The following is a 23,660-nucleotide window of genomic DNA, read 5'->3' on the forward strand; positions in this document are numbered from 1 at the left end:
ACTACCTATTGCTTCGAATTCTCTGCAAATGAAAAACCAGACCAGGGTGGGGAAGAATCTCTCTCCCTCTGTGGAAGTTTCCCCTTTACACTGACCTTTCTGTGCAAAGGAGCATCAAAGTTGACAAGCTGTGTGCTGCCTCAGGTTGAGAGAATAAGGAGTCCAGTTTGCAGCCTTTCCAAGTGCCACCCTCCCAATTCGAAGCAGCACACACACACAGCCTTAATTTCTATGCCACATCCCTTGGCTCTCCTGGGAAGCCAGCCAGCTACTGAGCAGAACAGGAAGCCGGGCTAGGTGGAACACCAGACTCATCCAGCAGGGCTCTTCTTAGGTTCTTCAAGTAAACCTAGCTAGGAGGCTCATCACCAATTACAACTGTTGTGAATGGGTGCTATGCTCATCTTGTCTAAGATGAGTCAGTTTGGTGTTGTGGTTAGGAGCTCAGACTCTAATCTGGGAGAACAGGGTTTGATTCCCTACTCCTCCACATGCAGCTGATGTGGCCTGGGGTCAGTCACAAGTTCTCTCAGAGCGGTTCTCTTAAGAGCAGGTCTCTCAAGAGCTCTCCACCTGCCTCACAGGGTGTCTGTTGTGGGGAGAGGAAGGGAAGGAGATTGTCAGCTGCTCTGAGACTCCAAGTAAAGAGCAAGGTATAAATCCAATTTCTTCTTCTCCTTCTTAACTTCTGGACAGGCATCACAGTCTATGCATTTCACAATCTTAAAACCACTGTTACACAATTTTTTTTCACATGTGTTGTATGTGTGTACATAATTACTTCATGCATCTTTGGTTTTTACAGCCCACAGAAGTTTACACTGTAATAAATCCTTATCAAGATTGCTGCTAAATCATGAATATATGTCTGAATTTCAGAAGATAAAATTCAACAAACAAGAAATGCAAGGAGCTGTACATGGACTCTTTTTTGGCAGATGCTAAAATATACTGAAAGTTTCTTTACTTGAGCAAAAAGTTAACTTTCACAATGGTCTTTAACTTACTATTTTTGTCCTTGAGAGGAAAAGACAATAGAGCCTGTAAGTTTACAGAAGTTTAGTTTCTTGGTTGGTATTTTAGTGTATTACTGAACTGATGTTTTGCTCCCATATGACAATTACATATCTATGTAATAACTCTGTAAGATGCCAGAAGGTGACCTTTCGACAGGATTTGTAAAAACTCTTCCAAATACATTTAAAGTACCAGTCTTATAAAGCTACAGGACACCAGAACAGTACTGATAGATGTGTCCCATCTCCATATCCTCTGTCAGTCCTGGTACCATAATCCCACCACATTTTTTCATATACACACTGCAGTTGAGTATGCAACCACCGTGTTGTAGTCCCCGCATTACTTCTGCAAGCCCAGATGATGGTAGCATTGCTCTCAGAAAACTGAAAAATGCAAGAAAAGGAACCAAAAGCTTCAACAGAAGCTCTCGCAGTGGGACTTTATGACACAAAAGAACATTTGTAATGGCTTGTCACATATGTGGTGTTTGAATTGACAAGACAAAATACTGTCAAAGGGAAGTAATGGGAAGATCATATGAAAAAGGTCTGTAAAGAGGTTTGGTTCAGACAATTTCTGTGTTGAACCTGTAAACTGTGAAAGTACTTTAAGTGCCATCTGCAGTTTTGTCAGCAGATGGCAGTGCGAGGGTTTCCTCCCCACTCTTCCTCCCTCCTCACACACAAGTAACGAGTTGTGTAACAGAATCAGCAAAAAGCATAACATGCACCAATTCACATGCAACTGCACAAGAAACATAATGCCACCCTTGTACCAGAATTAAACACAAAATGCTGAAGTACTTGGTCTTCAAGCTCTAAGAGACCACTAAACACCTTCCCTTCTCGTAATAGCTACTGTGTGGGTTTCCAAGTTAGTTAACAAAAGTGAGTATGATCCAGAAACATTTCAGGTGCACTTGAGCAGGAACACATCTCTTTCTCGCTCATTTGCACACCAGAACAGGCAGAGCTGTTTGGGATAACTAGTAAGTATGAAGAACATAAGGAATAATTCATAGGAAAATAGCAATCCTTAAATCATATTCTCTCTCTCTCTCTCTCCCTCATACCTGTAAGATACATTTCCAAAACATGCTGAATATTAAGCCCTCTGTCAATACTTTGATTCAACACTATTTATTTGTATTCTATGTAGTTTTTTAACCATCTTGTTTTTTTATGTTGTTAATTTAGAAGATTCCTTTCTATGTTTCCTTATGTCTCATTTGTACAGTGGTGGTTATTCCTGGGGGGGGGGGGGTTCTCCCTTTTTGTATTTCATTTAAAACTAATAAAATTTATTTTAAAAAAAAAATGGGACCTCTGAGGGAGGAGGGCACAGAGAATGAGAGATAACTGCAAGGACTTCTAGAGGACAGAAAGGAAAGGCTCAAGTGCGAATCTGTGACTGCTTTACAAGGATTATGGATTGGAATTTTTTTTTGGGGGGGGGGGGGGTTGCACCACTGCATCCAACAGCAGCCATTAACAGGCTCAACACAGAAATTGTCTGAACCAAACCTCTTTACAGACCTTTTTCATATGATCTTCCCATTACTTACCACTCCCTTTGACAGTATTTTGTCTTGTCAATTCGAACACCACATATGTGACAAAAGCCATTACAAATGTTCTTTTGGCTGGCTTCAGTCCTTAACTAGAGACATATGAGAATTCATGCCTCTTTTCAGTTCTTACCTTTATAGGCGACTTCCCAGTGACCTTCCAGAGAATGGTTGCGGTTCGTGATGACAAACTGATATCCAACCCATAATCTACAATGGGAGATTTTCAAAAGATTTATCATAAAATGCTAAAGAGGAAGAACATTTATTTATTTATTTACCTTTGATTTGTATCCCACCCATTCCAAAACTGACTCAGGGTGGCTAACAGTCATAATAAAACCAACATCTCAATTACAGGTATAAAATGATAAAACATAAACAATTTACAATTTAAAAACAAAATATTGGTGCTATACAGAATCTTAAACCATAGGTGGATCAGATGATATTAGATCTTCTATTTATCTGTTGGTGGTCCTTCTGGTGGAATTGCCCAGCGGCATATCAGCATTTTTCAGAGATCCAAATACAGACCAGGCAGAGGGAGAGGAATATATACTCCAGACAGAGTATCCTGATGCTGACTGTCACTGTTAAACAAGATCTCTTAAAGATCTCATTAACAGAAAAGGATTGACAGATGCCTCTAAAACCAGTAACATTAGCAGGAATAATCTTAGGAAGGCCAAGAAACACCCAAAGCAGGTGAATCTTGCTATGGCATTCTTGTAATTACATGACATTCAGTATTTTGTGATCTATTCTCAGTGAGATAGTCCACCATTTACATCCCAAAAAGGGCAAGTTGGATCTTTATCTTGGGGGGGGGGGGAAGGGATTACTCCCCACTACTAATCCATGGCACTGTTATGAAATACTCTATGTTGTATAATAAGAATCAGATGAAAATGGTATGAACAATCAAACAGCAGCTCAAACGTAGGAGACGCACTTGGTAACACAGCGGCAGTAGTAGTAATATGAGCACAAGACCAGCTTGCTAAGCCCGAGGAAAACTCTCTCAAACTGTCAAACTGTGAAAAGATTATAGGACATGCTGGAAATGCAGACTTCCCTGGGCAGGCAGCTCCAAAGAAGCTGCCCAAATACCAAGGTGGCCCTGCTCCAAATCCACACCACTCTCTCCTCTGATAAGGAAGGTAAGAACCTCTGGAGAAGAACTTATTCTGCTGACCTTAGAGGACAAGAGGAAGTGGGGAAGGTGCTCATTCAAGGACACAGAACACAAGCTGTGTAGCACTCTGAAGGTAAAAATCGGCACCTCAAATTGGACCCAGAAGCCAACTGGCAGCCTGCGCAAATGTATGAAGTATAATATGCTATCTGTGGCTCATTCTAACTAAAAGGCAGGACACGGAACCAGGATCAAACCTTCATTTTTCATTGCCAAGCTGAACTGTGAATAAGGCTAGCTGCAGCTCCAAAACCACTTCCATCCAAGGGCAGCCCCATGAGACAACTCATTGCGGTGCTCTAAATGGAGGTCACTGTATACTATTTTTAAACACCAGACTATCTAGACAAAGAGAATGATCTCAGGAGCAAGGAGGCAGGCAAAGGCCAAACTTCAAAATCACAGATACGTGAGCTTTATATTTTCAGCTGTCTTGAAGAGATTCGAGGACCACCACTAGATGTGATTGAACAGCAGCTTATGCAGATGAGTGCCTTCGGTTGTCTGCAGTCCGATAAGAGACGATGGAGCAATTTCAGTTCACGGCACAGAATGACAATTCAATCCAAAGACTCCATTGTGACAAAAATAAGTATGGCTAATGCCAATGAATTACAGGTTCTGAGCTGGTGGAAATGGGAAGCTGCAGCAGTTGTGTTCTGCAAAATTTTAACAGCTGTAGAATCTCTCAACTAAGGGGGGGCACGACAGAGGTTTATAAAATTATGCATGGGGTGGAGAGAGTTGACAAAGAGAAGTTTTTCTCCCTCTTCCAAAATACTAGAACCCGAGGGCATCCAGTGAAGCTGATGGGCAGCACATTCAGGACAGACAGAAGGAAATACTACCTTACACAGAAAGTGATTAAAATGTGAAAATGGCTGCCAGAGGATGTAGTGATGGCCACAGGAATAAACAGCTTTAAAAGAGGATTAGATAGATTTATGAATGATAGGTCTATCAGTGGCTACTAGACATGGTGATTAAAAGGAACCTCCACATTCAGAGGCAGTTAACCTCTGCATACCCGTACCAGAACACAGTGAGACAAGATGCTGGACCAGTGGTCTGATCCAGCAGGGCTCTTACATTTTTAAGACCATCTAAGATGCCCAGGTTAATTTGTTGTTGTTGTTGTTGGGCCATGCATCCAGGAGGGAAGCCCTTATCAGCAAAGAGAGTCACTGCAAGGTCTGGGTGGAGATTAGAATGCAAGCAGAGGTCTGCTACCTGGGACACTCCTTACCATCCTCTTTATCAACTGCCAGCCTTAATGTTCTCTCAGGTCCCCACAGGCACTGCAGCATTCAGTGAATTTATTTGTAGTGGGGACCCTGAACCAAAAGGCATCTCAGCAACAGTCTAATTTTAAAAGGTTTATTGATTTTAATAAGCCACTTCGGGAGCCAAAGCTGAAAAGCTGCATATCAATACATCCATCAACCGGCTTAGCAGGACACATGATCAAGTGAACTAACGCTCAAGTTGTTGTCAGAAAGCTCTCATTTCTCTTACAAAAGAATTTCAAAGGGAGATCAGAAAGACTGCTAAATTGCAACTGATAATGAAGCTCAAAACAATGCATCTTCCTGGACTAAACTGAGACCTAGGTTTCCTGTCTCGTTACCAATGCTGATTTCTCCATGACTACAGCCCCTCTGTATATCACACATAATCCAAATCGAGCTTACTATTGTCTACCTGCTATTGTCATTCAGCATCTGAAATCACTCCACTCTCCAAGATATGACAGAGAGACTCACATTCCAGCTGCATCTGGAGAAGTGACCAGTGACTCAAGAAAGCTCATACCCTGCCACAAATGGTGTCAGTCTTTAAGGTGCTAACGGGCTCTTGTTCTTTTCTACTTATTTCCGTGGGGAACCGTTCGCTGATCTGGGCACGCTCACCTCCGTTGGTCCTTCCTCCCAAAGGCCTTCTCTTCCGAGTCCCATTCCTGCTGCAAGATGAACTTGAGCTCCAGGTCAGTGGTGAAGGTGGCCAGTGAGCCGTTCACCCTCTGGCATGTCTGCACAGCATCCCAGTAGTTCTCCCCGTTCAAATACACCCGGTAGCAACTGGCAGTGCCATCGTAGTGATGCCATCCTGACGGGCATTTCCCTAGGAAGCATGAAGAAGAGAAGGGAAACAGTTCCCCCCCCAGGTCAGGATCTCAACCTGGTACATTGTAATTTTAAGCAGACTGGGGAAACAGCTATTACAATGGAGGCTCAATTCTGTGCCAGTTCAGACTGGAAGTGGGGGCTCACGTGATTGAATGATCCTCAGATTTTTAAAAAAAGCTTTCTTCATTCTAGTGGAGGTGGGACAAAGCAGATGAGACCCTCTTCCAGGCCATGTTTGCTTTCTGCAAGAGGCGATACTAGAAGATCGTGTGATATCCAGGCCACTTGCTAAATAGCAGCAAGAAGGGGCCTGAAATGGCTCGCTCGGGTTGTCATCAGACTCTTGGGAGGAATGCATAGACAATCTGCACATTTCCCCCACAAGGGGAAACAGCAGCTGACCAGTTTTTGTACACTAAGGTCTGGCAAATGGTAATTTTTCCCCCTTCATTTATACCCTGCCTTCGTCCCCAAGGGGGACCCCAAAGCAACTTACATTCTTCTCCTCTACGCCACTGTATCATCACAACAACCCTGTGAGGTAAATTAGGCTGAGAGAAAGTAACTGGCCCAAAGGCACCCAAGCAAGCTCCCATGGCATAAGTGAGGATTTGAACCTCTGTCTCCCAAATGCTAATCTGACACACTAACCAGTATACCACCCGGGCCCTCTACACAGGAAACGATTACATACTAGCCTCCTCCCTTGTGGCACTGAGCCAAATCCCTCCCATTTGATTTAACAACGAATGATTCCAGACAGCCAGTCATCAGCACCTCATCTTATATGATCTTATATGACCCAGTCTGGTGTAGTGGTTAAGTGTAATGACTCTTATCTGGGAGAACTGGGTTTGATTCCCCACTCCTCCTCTTGTAGCTCCTTGGGTCAACCATAGCTCTCACAAGAGTTGTCCTTGAAAGGGCAGCTTCTGTGAGAGCTCTCTCAGCCCCACCCACCTTACAGGGTGTCTGTTGTGGGGAAAGAAGATAAAGGAGATTGTAAGCCGCTCTGAAACTCCGATTCAGAGCGAAGGGCAGGGTATAAATCTACTGTCTTTTTCATCATAAGCATAATATGTACTTTGGTGCATTAACTTATAGAAGGGCATTTAGACTTAAGAGTGTATGGTATAAACAATCAGATAGCATGGAATATCCAAAATGTCTGCAATACGAGAAAGATCCAGATTTGATCCTCATGGTTCCTTTTTTGGCTTGCCAGGTTCAACTTTTCATTTTCACAAAGGCCACAGCTTTTGATCTTGCAAAGACTACCGTGTGATTCTCCTATAAACCAAACCTTCAATACCACCCTATCTCAGCATGCTCAACAGGCCAAATGCACAACCAGCCGAATGAAAATGAATGACACTTTAATGTGCCTAACTGGCTGGACTATACCCATAGTAGGTTTATCAACTGCCGACACAACAAATCTGGAAGAGAGATTAAACAATTTGTTCTTGTACTGCCAGTTAAATGCATTTCTGTGTTCATTAACATTAACAATAGAAATGTCAGGGCTGGCCTTAAGATTCACACACACAAAATCTTTTTTAAAGTCCTGATTTTTTTTCTTTTTTAAAACCATAAAGATTGCAGATTGGGAAAAGCAATAATAGCACCTAGTATACATGGCAGAAGTCAAGTATTTAGCTCTCTGTCAAGGATATCTTGAATCACTTTCGTATATATTTCAACAGAGCTTAAAAGTCACTGGAACTAATCTTGTGAGTCATTCTTTTAATGTGCTTTGCTTGCTGAAGCATCTTCTAGAATGATTTGCTGGACCTACACAGGGAACCTGGACTCAGCTTCCAAGTCTGCAACTTACTGCTAAACCGAACAGGCTGAGCCACGTTGACAGTGTGAAAGCGGGTTGTGTCACCTCCTCTTCCACGATTATGCCTGGAGTCCACATTCTCTTTCCCATGATAATTTCGCTGGTCCCCGGTAAAATCTAGAGTGAAAACGAAAACAAATTCATTAGTGGTAAGAAAGGGATCAACCGAACTACAGGGAACCTCTCCAGAAATTCTACCCAGTGCTCCAGAAATTCTTCCCAATGCTTCCCAAGCACCATTTATAGAATCACAGAGTTGGAAGGGACCTCCAGGGTCATCTAGTTCAGCCCCCTGCACAATGCAGGAAACTAACAAATACCTCCCCCTAAATTCACAGGATCCTCATTGCTATCAGATCACATTCTGATCACATTCTAAAGCTGCAGGCAACAACGTGGAACATCTCCGGGGGGCGGGGGAGGAGAAAAATATAGTGATAAGTTTCCTGCAAAATAAGTTCTATTTTCTTGGCCAGAGATTTTTGTTTGTTTTACTAATAAATGTTGTTGTTTCACCAATAAATGCACACACATAAGCCCTTCTAGGGCTTAAAAGCTGAAACTCACAGATCCATTCCACTAGTGCTTTCCTCCAGGACAAGCAGCCTTGCCTTGATGCCAGAGACTCTTCTGCTGAGATTTTAACCCATATCAAAGACACAATGGAATACAGCAGCCCCGTAGCAGATCAGCAAAAGAGTCTGAAGAACTAACAGCCCAGGCTTTGTTATATCACATCAATTACACCTGACATCTTCCCGGTATAACTCATGCAACCGCATTATAAACTGCTTGCCAGTCTTCTCAAGGAGATGGATGGCGTTCCACTTGCTTCCATCCCCACAAGCACACAGCAGTGGAGTGCAAGACCAAAACCGAAGCCTTGAGCCACAAGTAAGAATGAGTTGTGCTGCATAACAGCTGCTCAGGAAATTCCCGCACAACCAGCCCCTATTACAAAGTGAACTGCATTCTCATAGGGGATGTAAGCATTCAGCCGAGGCGCATGATGAGGAGTCTCAATCTAAAAATTATTCAAGGGGAACCAAGGGGATCAGTTGAAGTCATGGGTGCACTGGAAGAACTATTTACTCATGAACTATCACCATTGACAGGAAAGACATAGCGTAGCATGTTTGACACCAATTGGTACAGGGAAGTGCTCCAAACTACAGTTTTCACAGACAACAGCAGGGGGGTGGTTGAAGTTTTAAATGCTTGCTGTTTTTTCCCTTCTGACAGGTGAGAGGCTGACTATTGCACTGCTGACAGCAACCCTAGCTCACTAGAGGATCTGGATGAGACCAGGATCACAGGAAATGTGATCCAGGGTAGCTGATCTTTGCTGTACATAAGAGAAGCCATGTTGGACCAGGCCAATAGCCCATCTAGTCCAACACTGTGTCACACAGTGGCCATAAAAACCAAGTGCCATCAGGAGGTCCACCAATGGGGCTAGAATCCCTCCTACTTTGCCCCCCCAAGCACCAAGAACACAGAGCATCACTGCCCCAGACAGAGAGTTCCAACAATACACTGTGGCTAATAGCCACCAATGGACCTCTGTAGTGTGACTGTTTACTATTCCCGCCATCAAATACTTGCTTTTCTTCTGTGGATGTAGGTGCAAAGGCACAATATTTACTAAACCTGTTGAATGAAATGTAACCTTGTGGCTGCAGTGGGAGAAATTATTAGGAAGCAGTATATAGATGTGTTGGGGGGGCAGTACAGATCATTTTGATCTCTTGCTTTTGTGTCACCAAGGATATCTGCTTTGAATATTACTTGACTGCAAATTTGGAAGGATACTTTTCCTCCTCCCCTACCATAACCTAACAGCAACTTTTATGTTGGGTGGAGTGGGATATATGTGCGTCTGTAAAAATGGCGGCAAACAGAGCAGATGTGACCAGAGCAGATCTGTAGAAATTCTATGGACGCCAATTTAAAAACTCACTCTCTGGAATGTGGATGCATTGTTAACTGTATTTCCATTGCTCAATACTGAAAATGTTCCTCAGTTCACTGTGAAGTCTCTTCCAGCATGTGTTCCTTTAAATAGCCAAGCTCCATTCTTTTTTGCTTTGTTTTCCTTTTGTTTTCTCTTGTGTTAAACCTACAGTAATATACACTAACATTTATATTCTTTCCTTCTTTCCCACTCCCCCTATCTCCCCCCTCCCTTGCATCTGGCATCTACAACCCGTTTTTTCCCTCTGTGACCAACAGTTCAGTAATAGACAGCTAAGGAAAGAGGTTAAAGATCCTTGAGGTCAAAGGCTCTTGATATGATAAACATCTTAAGAGATGTTTTTTACCCCCTTTCCGTTTTTATTTCCCATTTTAAGGCAACAATGTAGAACAGGAGCCTATGGAAGATATGCCCATGAAAGAGATTGATAGGACTCCCCCCACACACACCCCAGAAGACCAAGGTAATACAATCTTGTTGTCTATGTAGCTACCATGTAGCAGTTACATTATCTACTGCAATCCCTGTGTGTGGTTCTCAAGTATTTGGAGTGTTTGGCATCAATGAAGTTTGTTGAACAGGGCATGCAATGGTTGGCAGTGCATGGCAAGTAGATAATCCTTAGCAATCTTCATGCTGCACAGTACTGCTGTACTTGAGGTGCACGAAGTATACTTGATTTTGTAACAACGCTGGTAGTGGAACCCTAGCAACCATGTTGCTAGATTGATTTCTATTGGCATACACGGAACCAAAACATGAAACGATCAGAAAGGAAAAAACCAAAACCCTAGGGTGTGCCTGATATCCAATCTAAAAGAGGTACAAAAAAGACACAAGCAGCAGAAAGGGGGAAGAGCGGGGATTGTCATTGATGGCAGTTGATAATGAAAGTGCACTCTCCATTTAATTTTTTAAAAGAAACAGGACGACAGGAGCAGCCTGCGGCGGAGTTATTGCCAGCTAGGCACATAGCTGCGGCAAAGAAGAAGAAGAGAAGGGTGTCAGTGCTCAGTGATGTAACACACCAGATACCCTGTCATTGAAAAAGAGGGGAAGAAACACAGCAACACACTTTCAAGATGCACCGGCAGACAGATGGCTACAAGATGAGAGGATTGCTGCAGATGACCGCAAGCGGAACAGGTTATTTCAGGCATTCCATGGGCAAAAACACGGAAGTCATGCTCTCAGCGGTTAATGCAATGAAAAGCACTGCTGAGGCATTTAATGTGAGGCAGCTTGCAGTGCCTTCTCAAGAGCAAAAGCAATCCTTTGCATGACGGTTTACAACATGCCAAGGGGAGGGACAGCTTCTTGACACAGAACAGTGCTGCACACCACACTGCTAATAGGAATATAACTGCTGGGCGTAAGAAGATGCACTTGGACCTACAGTGTTCTAAAACAACCATCTAGACTGTTTTCCTCTGCGCGTGTTAGTTTACTCTCAGAGTTTCATACTTAATTTATGCCTTTTTTGAATATAGGTTCTTTGGTTTTTTAAAAATTGCTTTGCAATAAAATTGAGTTTCCAAGTAAATATCAAAAATTAATGGCTTGCCTCTCCCAACTTTACTCACACAGCACAATTGGTTTTTTATATAAACAATTTTATTTTCATTATATAAAACACAACCTTTCCCCCCCCCCTTCAAAACAAACTATATACTTTTTGAAATACATGACTATAAATAATGGAAATATTCCTTTTTGACCCCTCCACCCCTTTTTTACAACTATTTACAGTTTATATACATTTGGGTGCAGTTGGTAAAGCACACTCCAGGAAGGAAGCAATCACTACAGTCCCAGACGCTGCTTTATTTGTGCGATGTCTCTATCTTGTTTTCTTTGCCTTTTCCTTATATCCTTTAACTCGCTCTGAATGGTCCATACTGCAAGGGGGAAATGGGGCAGCCATTAGATAAAGTGTGAGGGAGAAAAGGAAATGAGGGCGAGTAACAGAAAAGTATTTTAACAGGGAAAATACACGAAGTGCCCAAGCATCTGTTTTCCGGGGACTGGACTCCAGCCAGGAGAGGCTGGTACACTTCCTGCCCAATGTTTCTTTCCTGGCGTGACTGCTGATGATCACTGTCCTCTTGCCTTGAGGAACCTATACGAAAAGAAGTTAAAGTTATTGCTCTGAACATCAGTTCCAGGCTGCAGAAGCACACATTTGGAAGCCGCTCCTCAGCAATACGACAGTGTAGTGGCATTTGGGAAAATGCTGAGGGATTGGTGTTTAACACTTACCAGAGACAGGGGAAGGGGGTCAGCTTGGGGCGATGATAGTGGGCTGCCCTCATCTTCTTCAGCCAACAGTACCTCTCACTCCTTGCATGGGCATTCTCCACCTCTTTCCTTCTGGCTACCTCAACTCTGGGCCCAGCTGCTTCAAGGAGAATATCAGCAAGGCAAATGTCACCTGTACAGTAGTTTTACATTGAAATACCTTGCAACATTAAAAGTTAAAGAGATACTTCACAAAAACATTTTTGACAGTGCAGCGTAACCTAACAGGAACCTCATGTCAGTCACACAACCTGAATCTGAAATACAGCCGCAATACAGAACAACACAGTAGGCTGCAGTGTGTTCCCAGATATGTGTTCAATACTTACAAAGAGTCCTTAGCGGAGAGACTGGGAAACGTAGTGCCAGAGCAGCTCTGGTTCCCATTTTCCCTATGACAACGAGGATGGAAGGATGGGGGCACACTGGGGATGGGTTTGATGTTGCTAGATCCAGCAGCCTGTGTCAGTCCTAGAGATTTGTAGTAGGGCGCTAGCGGAGAACTGTTAAATTTATGTTGGTACAATGCCACAAAGCCCACCATTCAAAGCATCCTCTAGGTGAACTGATCTCAGGAGTGCATACATGTGCTTTAATTCCAGGGGTTATACCTGAGGTCTCCTATACCTCAGTAATTCCCATACTGTGGGTTTCTGTAGACTGGTGATCAATTGCACAGAGATGCGATGAACAGCAGTGCCAAGCACAGAACAGAGCAGGAACATGTAAGGGTGGGCACAGAACAATGCAAAGGTGGGCCACATTAAGGAAAATGGGTACTCTGCAGCAATCTACTTTTTATGCTCCCATAATCAACAGCAACAACTCCTTTTCACACCAAAATAGCAACTAATTGGAAAGGGGGGACTTAGCAAAGCATTACCTTCATGCCTTTGTCTTCAAGCTTTCAATCCTATCAAGGCCGCTCTGCCACTTCCCATAACCTGAGTGGTGGGTTGAAATGGGGAGGGCAACCTGTCTGTCTTGGGATGCACTGCCATGCCTCCAGGGCATTCATAAAGGCAGTCTTGGTCCTTAAATTTCAGCCAGCACTGCTCTGGAGTACGCTCAAAGACAGCCACCTCAGGTGCCTTGCAATGGCAACATAAATGCTGCGATTCAAGGTGTGTGCTGGCCATGAGGCACTCCATGTGGCCATGCCAACTGATGAAATACAGCATTTGGGTCACTTCTTCCTGCAGCCAAAAGGTTCCTCTTCTGTACGAGGAGGCATTTTTAACAAATTAATATTGCATTTCAGCAGGCTCTTTTCCAGAGGGGAAGAATGGGTACAAATTGAATCTACCAATGGGATTCTGGTAAAAACAATCACAAGTAGGACAAAGGCACACAGGGAAATGAAAAATGACACACAGGCAACTGCATGGTATCACTGCTGAGCTGCTACAATAGTTCTTAGATCTCTAGTATTTCCCTTGATTTCAGCCACTGCTACCTTTTATAAGTTTACAGTAAAAGAGTAAATGTTCCTTTTGTGGTTGCTGTATGTGGCTATTTGAGTTTGGAACAACACCAGTGTTCCCCCTCTAAGCTGGTGTGAGCTAGCTTAGTTTTTTAGCCTCCAGCTCACACATTTTTGTCTTAGCTCAGGGAAAATGACTCTGGAGCAAACTAATTTATGCAGTAGCTCACAGTTTTAATGCCAGTAGCTCATGAAGCAGAATTTTTGCTCACAAGACTCCACAGCTTAGAGGGAGTATTGACCACCACCACTCAACTGTCGTCCTTGTAAAGGCAGGATCCCTGGTACTTGCATTATTGGTTACGACTGACCCAAGGTCACTCCAACAGTTGCATGTGGAGGAGTGGGGAATCAAACCCAGTTCTCCCAGACAAGAGTCCACACACTTAACCACTCACACCAAACTGGCTCAGTATCAGTACAAACCGCAGGAAGTTTAACCCATGCCATGTAGGTTAGCACTGGTGCACAGCATCACCAGCACGCATGTGCAAACAAAAAAAGGGAGCCAATCTGATGGCAGTGATTGCTAACTTGAGCCACCCTCCAATTTTAAAACTGATGTAATCGGATTAGCGCAACCAGGTACAAACACAATAACATCAGTTTTTAAATTGGAAATAGTACAGGAAAATTGAGGAGCTATGGAGCGCTCAATTCAAAGCTGACTCCAAAACTTGGGAGACTGAACACACCATCAGCAGTAAGTATGCTGAACAGATCACTGTTAAAAAGAGGCAGTGTTAAATTTACTGTATCAAGAGGCAGACTTACTACTGCAAAGCTACTGACTGCCCAGCGCTATCACACAGCCTTCTTAAGGGAGAGACCACAAGCTTAAGTAATCTGTGGCATCCGCTACAACTCTATGGTACTATTTCTACCTCTCCACACTTGAATTTTTACTCAAGAGTACACCTATATCATTCAGCAATTAAAACGGAGGCGGAGGGCAACATTTCTAAAGTCTACCCCAGTATTAATAACCTTTTCTTAAATAACTGTTCAGAAAGATTAGACTGCATTGTATCTATACACATAAAAACCTGGAACTAACTGAACTTGGAGAATCAGTGCAAAGTGTGCAACTTAAACACATCACATGGACACTGTGATGGAGCATCTAATCATGAGTGATCTATTACTACCTCCAGGACAACAACTGGAGAAAAAGGAATATGGGGTATTTAAGGTTATTCAAAGCCTTTAACATTTAATAAGCACGTTCTAGGAAAAGTGGGGAATTACTGAGGACCATGGTGATTCTAATACTGAGTTGCTTACGTATGCATCCCATTGCAAAATTGCAGTGCGCTGCTCTAATTTCAAGAGACCACTGGCTGAGAGGAAAAGTTGTAACTCAAAGAGCTCACGAGAGGGTCAGCAGAGGTCAGAGTCAAAGTGCTTGACCTGTGGCCACCAAAACCCACAAACGTTTGTCAGAGATATATGTTCACTTGGTACCTAGCCAGCTCTGTTGCCCTCTGTCCCCTCCAGCAGGGAAGATGAGGATATTGCATCTACTCAGATGCAAGACTAGTTTTATTTTGACCTATGCCATAAAAGGTGAGGCCACCTTAAATTCACATACCAGTTACAGTTATGTCCAGAAATGTTTTAAAACCATGTTATGTATAACCCTGGGTTGAGTATTCAGGATCATCCTCCTTTCAAGTACATACAGTAACAGTGCTATCAGAAAAGAGTATGAACACAAAAACACAGGTCAAAAGGGAAGCAGAACATTTACAAGAAACTGAAACTGATTTCGCTATGGAAAAACAAATAAGTGCCTCTCCTCTTCAAGACCACATATTCTAACCTGTTCAATGTAGAGAGAATGAACCAAAATGAAACTTCTCAACCAATCAGGGAAATCTAATATTAGAAATGTGCAACCATTTGCACATTTCAGAATCAAATGCAATCAACAACTTGCATCCCTATTCCATGGTATTGGCAGATGTTCATGCACAGCTGATGGCATGAATTCTACAATAGTCTCATTTAAAAGGGTATACCCTTAAGATTTGAATGGGGATGTTTCTTAGCAGAAACATAACAAGGTGAAAAAAATCCTGTGGAATTTCTGCCCTCCATCATAACCTCCCCACATCTTTCCAGGGAACAAGCAGGTACTAGGCCTTGGGATGCAGCCTTCAGAGTCCAGCTGCCTTCCACCTATTTTAAGGAAGAGAACTTGGTTCTACAGACACTGCATAGGGACCTGGTCCCTGGACACAAAGCAGAAGAAAGAGAAAAGTTACAAGAATATACAAGACAACAATTTCACACTTAGCGAACCTATGCAACTAACTGCTTATACCAGTAGTCCACTTGCAAGAACAGCATAATGTGGGAGGACCGGTGGGGGGGGGGGGAGACTGCAGCAGCTACTTCAGTGGCTCAAGAAATCGAGGGGGGTTTTCTCTCTCTAGCTGCTGCAATCTTCCCTGTAGCCCCACTTCATATATTTACTTATATACTGAAAAGCATTTGGAATGCATAACATCTATGCCAACTATTTGATGGGAGCTCTCGGGTGGCCAATGCATATGCACAAGCAACCAAACACTTGTGGACATTTGCAGCTCTTGAGTTAGAAGCAGAACAGCTTAAAGCTGAGCCATCAGAGTCTCTCTCCAATTAAGGTTTTGTTTTTTTTAAGTCTGAACAAATGCTCTCAGCTCAACAAGACTAACATTGTTCAGGGATGATTCAGTGACCTACTTCTTCCCCAAAGTTGTCAATGGAGTTAACTGGTCTAAACTAGCATAAGATCAACCTGTATTGTTCCATAGCTTGGGAATAAACAAGCCTTTGAGGCTGCTCACTAATCAATTTGTTAGGCCGAAAGGGTTTCATGTTGAGTGATTTTTCTCCAGAGCAACTCAACTGGTTTTGTTGGCTAGCATGGTAGAGAACTTACAGCATATCACTAGGATCTGGAAAACCCAGGTTTGAACATATACGCTGCCCTGGAAGCTTGCTGGGTAACCTGGAGCCAGTCATTCTCTCTCAACCTAACCTACTTTACAGGGCTGTTGTTGAAAGGATAAGATGGAAGAGGGGAGAATGATGTTGTAAGTTGCTTTGAGTCCCTATTTTGGAGAAAACGGGGGTACAAATACATACATAGATAAGCTTCTAAAGAGCTATTTCTCCGTGCCGTAGCTCAGCCACTGACAGAATCCTAGAGGCTGTGTAACAGATGTCTTGGTCTTGATGGTTCCATCAGTCATCAGCCTCATAATCCGGGAATCAGACACCGGCCAGCTGATTGTCCAGCAGCACTCTGTTTTTTGTCGCATCTGTGGGGGCTTCACTGGGCATCTCAGCCCACATCCACGTTCCAAAACAATCCCAAGCACAGGCCAGGCATTAGTCTCTCTAATAAACTTCATCAGACAGTGGTTACGGTTGGTTAAAATACTGGTACAAAGCCAAACAAATGCCGAACCCTGAGAGCCGCTGTCATCAGAAACTGAGTGCCTATGCTTTAGTGACCAGGGAATGAAGGGACATTTTGATCTTCCTACTCCCCTTCCACTCACAGTGAGACAACAGTTAATGCTTCTTTACTGTTAGGCAGCCCTACAGCAGCTAATAGAGAGATAAGGAACCCCAGAGCGAAAGAACATCCCATCTCAGTGCCACAAAGACATATGTCCTTCTGATACATAGGAAGCCATGGGAAATGAAGGCACAAGAGGAGTTATAAGGGAGGCAAGATGAGCCAGAAGCAAGGTCAGGCAAAGTAAGCAACGGAGGGTGGAAAGGAATCAAGCTGTCAGGCTGCAAAAACAGCCATGCCAAAAAGGAGGAACTGGGGCACAGCTGATGCATGTCTGGAAATCCACTGGAGGGGGAGGGGGGAGCCTCTGAGTAAAAGAAAACCCCTCGGAATCAACATGCCAACAGGCCAGAAAAGTAGGACAAGGTACTTCAAATCCAGTGGGTGGCAAACAGGGGAACTGTTTTCATGTTCCAAAGAGCACCTGAATCCCAACTGTGCATTAGAGATCCAGTATTACAGCTTGAATAGACCAGAAGCTAAGCAAGGACTGGCCGTGGTTAGTAACTGGATGGGAGACCAGCAAGGAAAACCAAGGTTGTTACAAAGAAGAAGACAACCTCTGCTCATCTCTTGCCTTGAAAATCCCTTCAGAGATGATCACAAGTTTGTTGCAACTTGTCAGCACTTTATTATTAATTACTATTATTATTGCAATACAATCCACTTAAGCAAGTGAACTAGAAGGTAACATTAACCTAAATAGCTAAACAGTGACAGAACATAGCTTGTATAGCTTTAAAAAAAGACTTGTCATTCCTTGATCTGGCAAAGATCTTGGCTGTCTATTCCAGCCCACCCCCTGCCCTAGGCTCCAGCAGAATTTGATTTCAAAAAAGCAAGATTCAAAGCAGAGAGGAATTGAGGGGGCATGCTGTGTAAATCCTCCTAGTAATTTCTAGCATGCAGAAAAGTTAGCAGCAGTGAAAGGACTTGATCCTTTTTAAAGCTAAAGATCAAAGATACAAAACCACTGGATTGGTGCTTGGGGAGAAGAACCAGCAAAAAAGAGAGAATTTCTGAGTGTCAGGGCTTACATTTAAGCTGGAATTTAATGTGATTTGGTGTTAAAAATAAAATCTGCAAAGTAAGGGAGAGAAGTGGAGAAGTAATAAGCAGAACTTAGTGCTGACTGTTGAATACACGCATATATAAGCGCAGTGCCCCTTAATGATTCTCCCCTAAATGCAAACATGCCCATGAGGATTACGCTTTCAGCTCTACCAGAGTACAGAGAGGCCCCTGAGGGGCAGGTCCTGTGTAAAAACAGACTGAGAGATCCCTCTGATTTGGGAAGCAGAACGGATGCTTCTGTTCAGCACTTCTGGCTCCCAATACAGATGCTGGGGATACTTCAAAGCCAGTACCAGCCACTGGTTTGTGCAACTTCCTGGCTAGAGCAAGACCACCACAATCTACACAGTCTGCTCTCTCATCAAGGGCTCTTTTAAAAATAGTCCAGTTCTTCTATAACTGGACATCGGGGAAGGAGGCAGAGAAATTAATTTCTATCATTTCTTCTTCTCCTCTCCTTCTCTCCTTTTTTGTTTTTGCTTTGCATTGCTTCCCACAGGCCCTTTGCATTTTCACCACCATCTGATAGACGAACACTAATAATGCAGTTCTGCTTTGCCTTATCAGATCTTGTCCAATGACACTCCCACTCCAACAGCAAGCACTAGAGAACTCTGCACTGGCTGATGGGCAAGAAGATTATCAGAAGACATCTTCTTTGTGAAGGTGCTACCAAACCACTTTCTAGGTGTTAACAGAGGTCTTAAAAGCCATCCCACTACTGAAGTTGTCTGCCCAAGAATGCAGCTATGTCATTGACAGAAACTCACCCGGAGCTTGAAAGGGCTTGTAATTATCACTTGCAGTGAGGGAAATCCATTACTGTGAGCTGCTACTATTGTGGCACTACTGTACAGGAGCTTACAAAACAAGACCTTCAAATTATTTTACCTGGATGTGTATAACACTTTCTTGATTCAACTCATCAGCAGCTTTGCTGTAAAAGATTTTCACAGAGATGTACAAAACAAAGGGCACTTGATTGCGCCCCCTCCCCCACCATGCACCAAGTGGTCAAACAGCAAATAAGTTTAAAGCTCGATGAGAACAAAAAAACCCTTTAATCAGCAGCTTTTATATTTATCCCAGCTACAAAAACAAAGCATTAACATTTAAAGTTTAAACAACTGCAATGAATTATTATAACGGTTAACAAGGGACAATCATAGGCACTGACCAGTGCCACGGATGACTGCTTGTGTTGCTTTTCTTCTTTGGAAAAGTTTGCAATTGTAGCACATAAGAGATGAGAAAGTTTTGTTGTGTTGATGGGTTTCACAGTTGGCTGCTGCCGAGCTGGAAGGCAAGCAGCCCTCCCCTCCTACTCTAGCCAATAACCACACCAGAATGAAAAACAAAAACCCACTATGCCTACACAACAGCATTCCTGGCTTTAGGGAATGCTGACAGCATATGACAAATCAATTTGACTAGTGTGCCAACTCCACGCTCAGCAGTGTAAACAGACGTTCCTGAGTAACAAGACAATCCTCGAAAACTCATTTTTATCCTCAGCTCAGGGGAAAGAAAGCTGTTACAAGCATGGCCACAAGGTCCCAACAACACGCCTTGAAAACCAGCAAAAAGCAGAAATGACAGGGATGGCTCCATGGCTCCTCAGCACTACCCATCACCAAACTGGGCACAGCATAGAAAACTCTGGTCTTGCAGAAGTCAGGAGGGGCTGGTTGGTCCATTGTCTAGATCCGTTATTTGGGAAGGCTCAGACTAAGTTACACTGTCTACCCAAGATTTTATGATCTCCCATCGAGTTTTGTGCCAAACGCCAGTAAACCCATCAGTGGACTACTGAGTGGTGGCAAGTGCAGGCTAGGATGCTGGCCCTTTAAGATTCTTACTGCTTAGAGAAGGGAAAGAGTGCGTCATATCAGTATCCACATATGAAGCGGCAAATCCCTATTCCTGAGCTTCTCACCCAGCCCAGTATGATGGCAGCATTCCCTATGTTTAAGTTTGAATACGCTAGCAGCTGTACAATGGACCACAAAAGATGACACTTAGCCCATGTGGCTTTGATTCATCCCTCAGCATAGATCCTATAGGACCATGTGACCTGGGAGAGAGAAATGATCTCCAGAGAGAGTTGCAAACAAGTGGCTTGCTCCAGAAGTGAACTGTGATGCACATGTGTGTCAGTTCTGGGGTATGGTACTCTCAGGGGACCAAACACACTTATTCCTGTTTTGTTTGAGAAGATATCATTGTGCAATCAGAAGGTTGAAGCGTGCACGCACCACTGTTCTCGTCTTCATGGAATACCTGGTAGCCATGCTCATATCCATGAGAATAACCAAAGAACATCCTAACTTTACAAAGAAGAATGTTTCTCCTCCTATCAAACTTCACAGCTTTTGTAAAAAAATCTGATCTAAACATGCCAAAAAAGCAACACAAAATACATAGTCTAAAACTGCCACTGCATCCTTTCAGTCTTCAAAACAGAATTTAAGACTTATTAAGTTCCATTCCATTCCTTTATTAACTTCTATGACCAAAGGCCTTAAGCTCAACCTTATTTTCAATAATTGTTTACACCCTCATTGTTCTTGTTCTTTCTAGAGTCACTCTGTTTGAAGAGTTACAGAGATACATCCCTTGGGGATTGCTTAACATTACTCTTATACCCAAGCTTTCAGACCTCCATATCTTTATGGAGCCAGTTTGCACATTTTCTACACTGTTCCGCAGCTCAGAGAAAACAAGACATGAATTTTGCTTTCTGAATTCACAAATAAGTATGATTCACTTTGATACGACACCTCCCGTCCTCTCCTAATTGCCTCTCAGTCTCCTGCCCTCAGCTTCTCTTCAAGCGTCCCCTCTAACACAGTGTTCTGACTGTCGGGAAAAACTGAAACTCCCAGTTCCTATCCTCCTTTGCTTAGTTATTAGGCACATCTGTAATCTGGGCGCCTTAGAAGCAGATGCTTTATTACAAATTAGCCCCACATCATTCTGCAAGGCAAACAGAGCTCTCCATCTGCAACCAAAAACAAACTCTAAACAGCCAATGTGAAAGGGAAGAAGGGGGGGGGGAGGGAACAGCTGGCAGCTCCCCAACCATGATAAAATGTGCCTCTTATGTAATCTTGCAAGGCTCTTTGATTACTAAACTCAGCACGGCAGTTTCCCTTCCTCTCAAGCCGTCACTCAGCGTTCTAGTTTAACAGCTTAAGGTGAACATTGTTTTTAAAAAAATAATGAAGCAACCACACATGTCAGAGATTCCCACAAGCTCGTTATGAAACATGACTCACTGGAAGCTCTTTCTCTCTCTCTACTAAGTCTCAGGAGCACACAAATAAACCACTGCTAAAAATCAGGTTTATTCTTCTGCCAAACCCAGCTGGCTAGAAAGCTGCAGGAAAGGACATCGACCTATTCAAGTCAAGCATCCCCCAAAGGCTGTGAAGAGACAAATTAAATTTGCATCAGGGCCGAAATGTGGTGTAGGAACTCTTGAGGCATGTCTTCCTAACTAAGTTTTGCTCACAAAGCATCTAGTTAATACTCACTTAACTGGATGTTTGCTATGGTACTGAAAGATTTTTTTGATATGACAGCTGGCACTGGGCAATTTTCGTTTCTGTAAGACAGAGCCAGGATTCAAAGAGCTATTTTAGGCAAGGCCCAGAGCTTGTGCATGCCAGGAAAGAGTGTTGATTTTTCTCTGAGAAGGATTCCCCCCCCCCGCCCCGCCCTTATGTCACCAAGTGCTTTGCCAAGGAGGATGGAGAGGGCTGCTGTCTGCCTCTTGGGCATCCGGGACTGGCTGCACAGCTTTTCCCATCCACAGTTGTCCTATGGGTAACTGTGAAAAGGGGACGGGCAGAAGAACTCTCCAGCCTCGCCTGTTTTCCATCTCCTTTATCAATTAGGCCGCTGGAATGGAATGAATGAGGGGCAAGCCCCAGCCAGCTTTTACAAATGAGAATGAACATATAAAGTACTGGTGGAAGACTCAATACAGAAAGGAACTGGTCTCTTTAAACCCCCTATACCTGTCAAACCTGGCAGCTAGTCAAATAAAGAATCCAGGATAAAGTAAGTCCAAGTGCAAAGAATTGTGGTACTATCACAAACAGAAACTGAAACCCTAGTCTATGCATATGGCAAAATGAAATGGTAGAATAGGCTGTACCATGTCATACTGGGGGAGGAGGGCATCATATTCTGAACGGTCTTCCACGGGGGTGGGGGGGGGGGACTGATCCCTATAAATAAGTTAAGCACATCAGGTAGAAAAGTTCTAGCCTAGCAATCTGTATGCCATGCTAGTTTTCTCCATTCATGGGAATTAACCGAGGGGGGGGAGCGTTTTGAAAAGGATGTAATCCTGCAACCCACAATCTGAAATTGTACATTCTATTCTACCGCTCTCTGTGTCGAAACCCTCTTATGTGCTACCTGTGCAAACCAGGGCACAGTCACTTTCAATGGAGGAATAAAAAGACCTCTAGCTTTGCAACTGCAAAGAAAAAGAGACTATAAGAAGATTCTCAAAATAGCACCTGACTGCAGGAGATCAGCAGTCTTGCTTCCTGTACAAGAGTCACAGCTATGAAAACTTGTAGTGCTTCTGGCTTGATCATGCTGATGAAAGGTAAACAATGACAAACTACAAATTAGCTACACTTTAATGCATCAACCACAAAGCCCTACTTGATTTTGCATAACAATGACACGCAGTTTAGAAGCCAGAGTGAAAGAAGAGCTGAACAAGACCGCCTGGAATTCTGAGGTAAGGCACACCAATTCACATATGCTGTGTCTCCTACTTTTTGCCTTGTTTCAAATTTCTGTAGTCCTGTTCTGATTGTATAGCTTATCAGACATCTCATTCTACTGACTACAATGACATATATTACTTAAGTCTCAGTGAGAAAAGTGAACTATAACTAAAATAATATCACAAATCTCTCACAGATGTGGACTGCAATCCCAACAAGATCTCTCCTAGAAACACAGGCCAAAATGAGCTCCTGCTCTAAAACTCCATAAAGTGTGTATGTTTTCACCTGGGGTCCAGCAAAAGATGTTGAGAGAATTCTTAGTTTGGAGCACGTTTTAAAATACAGGCCTGGCCTTTTGAAACAAGTACAAACACATGGGAACTGTGAGTAAAAATCAATGTATCTGCTAAAAAAAATCAACAGATTGTGCCAGATCCCTATTATGAGCTGGAGGACTATGGGTAAACTGCATATTCCACAAACTGAAAACTGAATTATTCAAGACGGTTTTTCTGTGCTGTTAACAGGGCTGCACTGCATGAAATGGTTCGCAAACTTACTTGAATAAATGGGGACTGTGGTAGTCTACACTGCTGTGTGTAGCATATTGTAAGCAGGATCTTATTTATGTAATATCTGTACCATTTAAATGTGTCATGTTAATACTTATATCATGCTTAATTTCCTTCTGGTGGTTCCAAGTTTGTAAATTCCTAATGCGCTGGTTAATGAAATAAATGTCCCA

The 23,660-nt window shown here is 43.1% G+C and overlaps 1 protein-coding gene across 2 annotated transcripts in view; it reads right to left on the reverse strand.

Moving 5' to 3' along the window:
• Nucleotides 1-23,660, reverse strand: part of DGCR2 (DiGeorge syndrome critical region gene 2) — a 78,661-nt gene that overhangs the window by 18,560 nt on the left and 36,441 nt on the right. For both annotated transcript variants that reach the window (XM_060249420.1, XM_060249419.1), the window contains 3 exons: nucleotides 7,749-7,874; nucleotides 5,696-5,906; nucleotides 2,721-2,797 (listed from right to left, as the gene is read on the reverse strand). In XM_060249420.1, coding sequence (XP_060105403.1) covers nucleotides 2,721-2,797; nucleotides 5,696-5,906; nucleotides 7,749-7,874 — 414 coding nt within the window. The remainder of the gene's footprint in view (nucleotides 1-2,720; nucleotides 2,798-5,695; nucleotides 5,907-7,748; nucleotides 7,875-23,660) is intronic.

This window comes from Heteronotia binoei, chromosome 11 (genome assembly GCF_032191835.1).
Source record: "Heteronotia binoei isolate CCM8104 ecotype False Entrance Well chromosome 11, APGP_CSIRO_Hbin_v1, whole genome shotgun sequence".
Taxonomy (NCBI): Eukaryota; Metazoa; Chordata; class Lepidosauria; order Squamata; family Gekkonidae; genus Heteronotia; species Heteronotia binoei.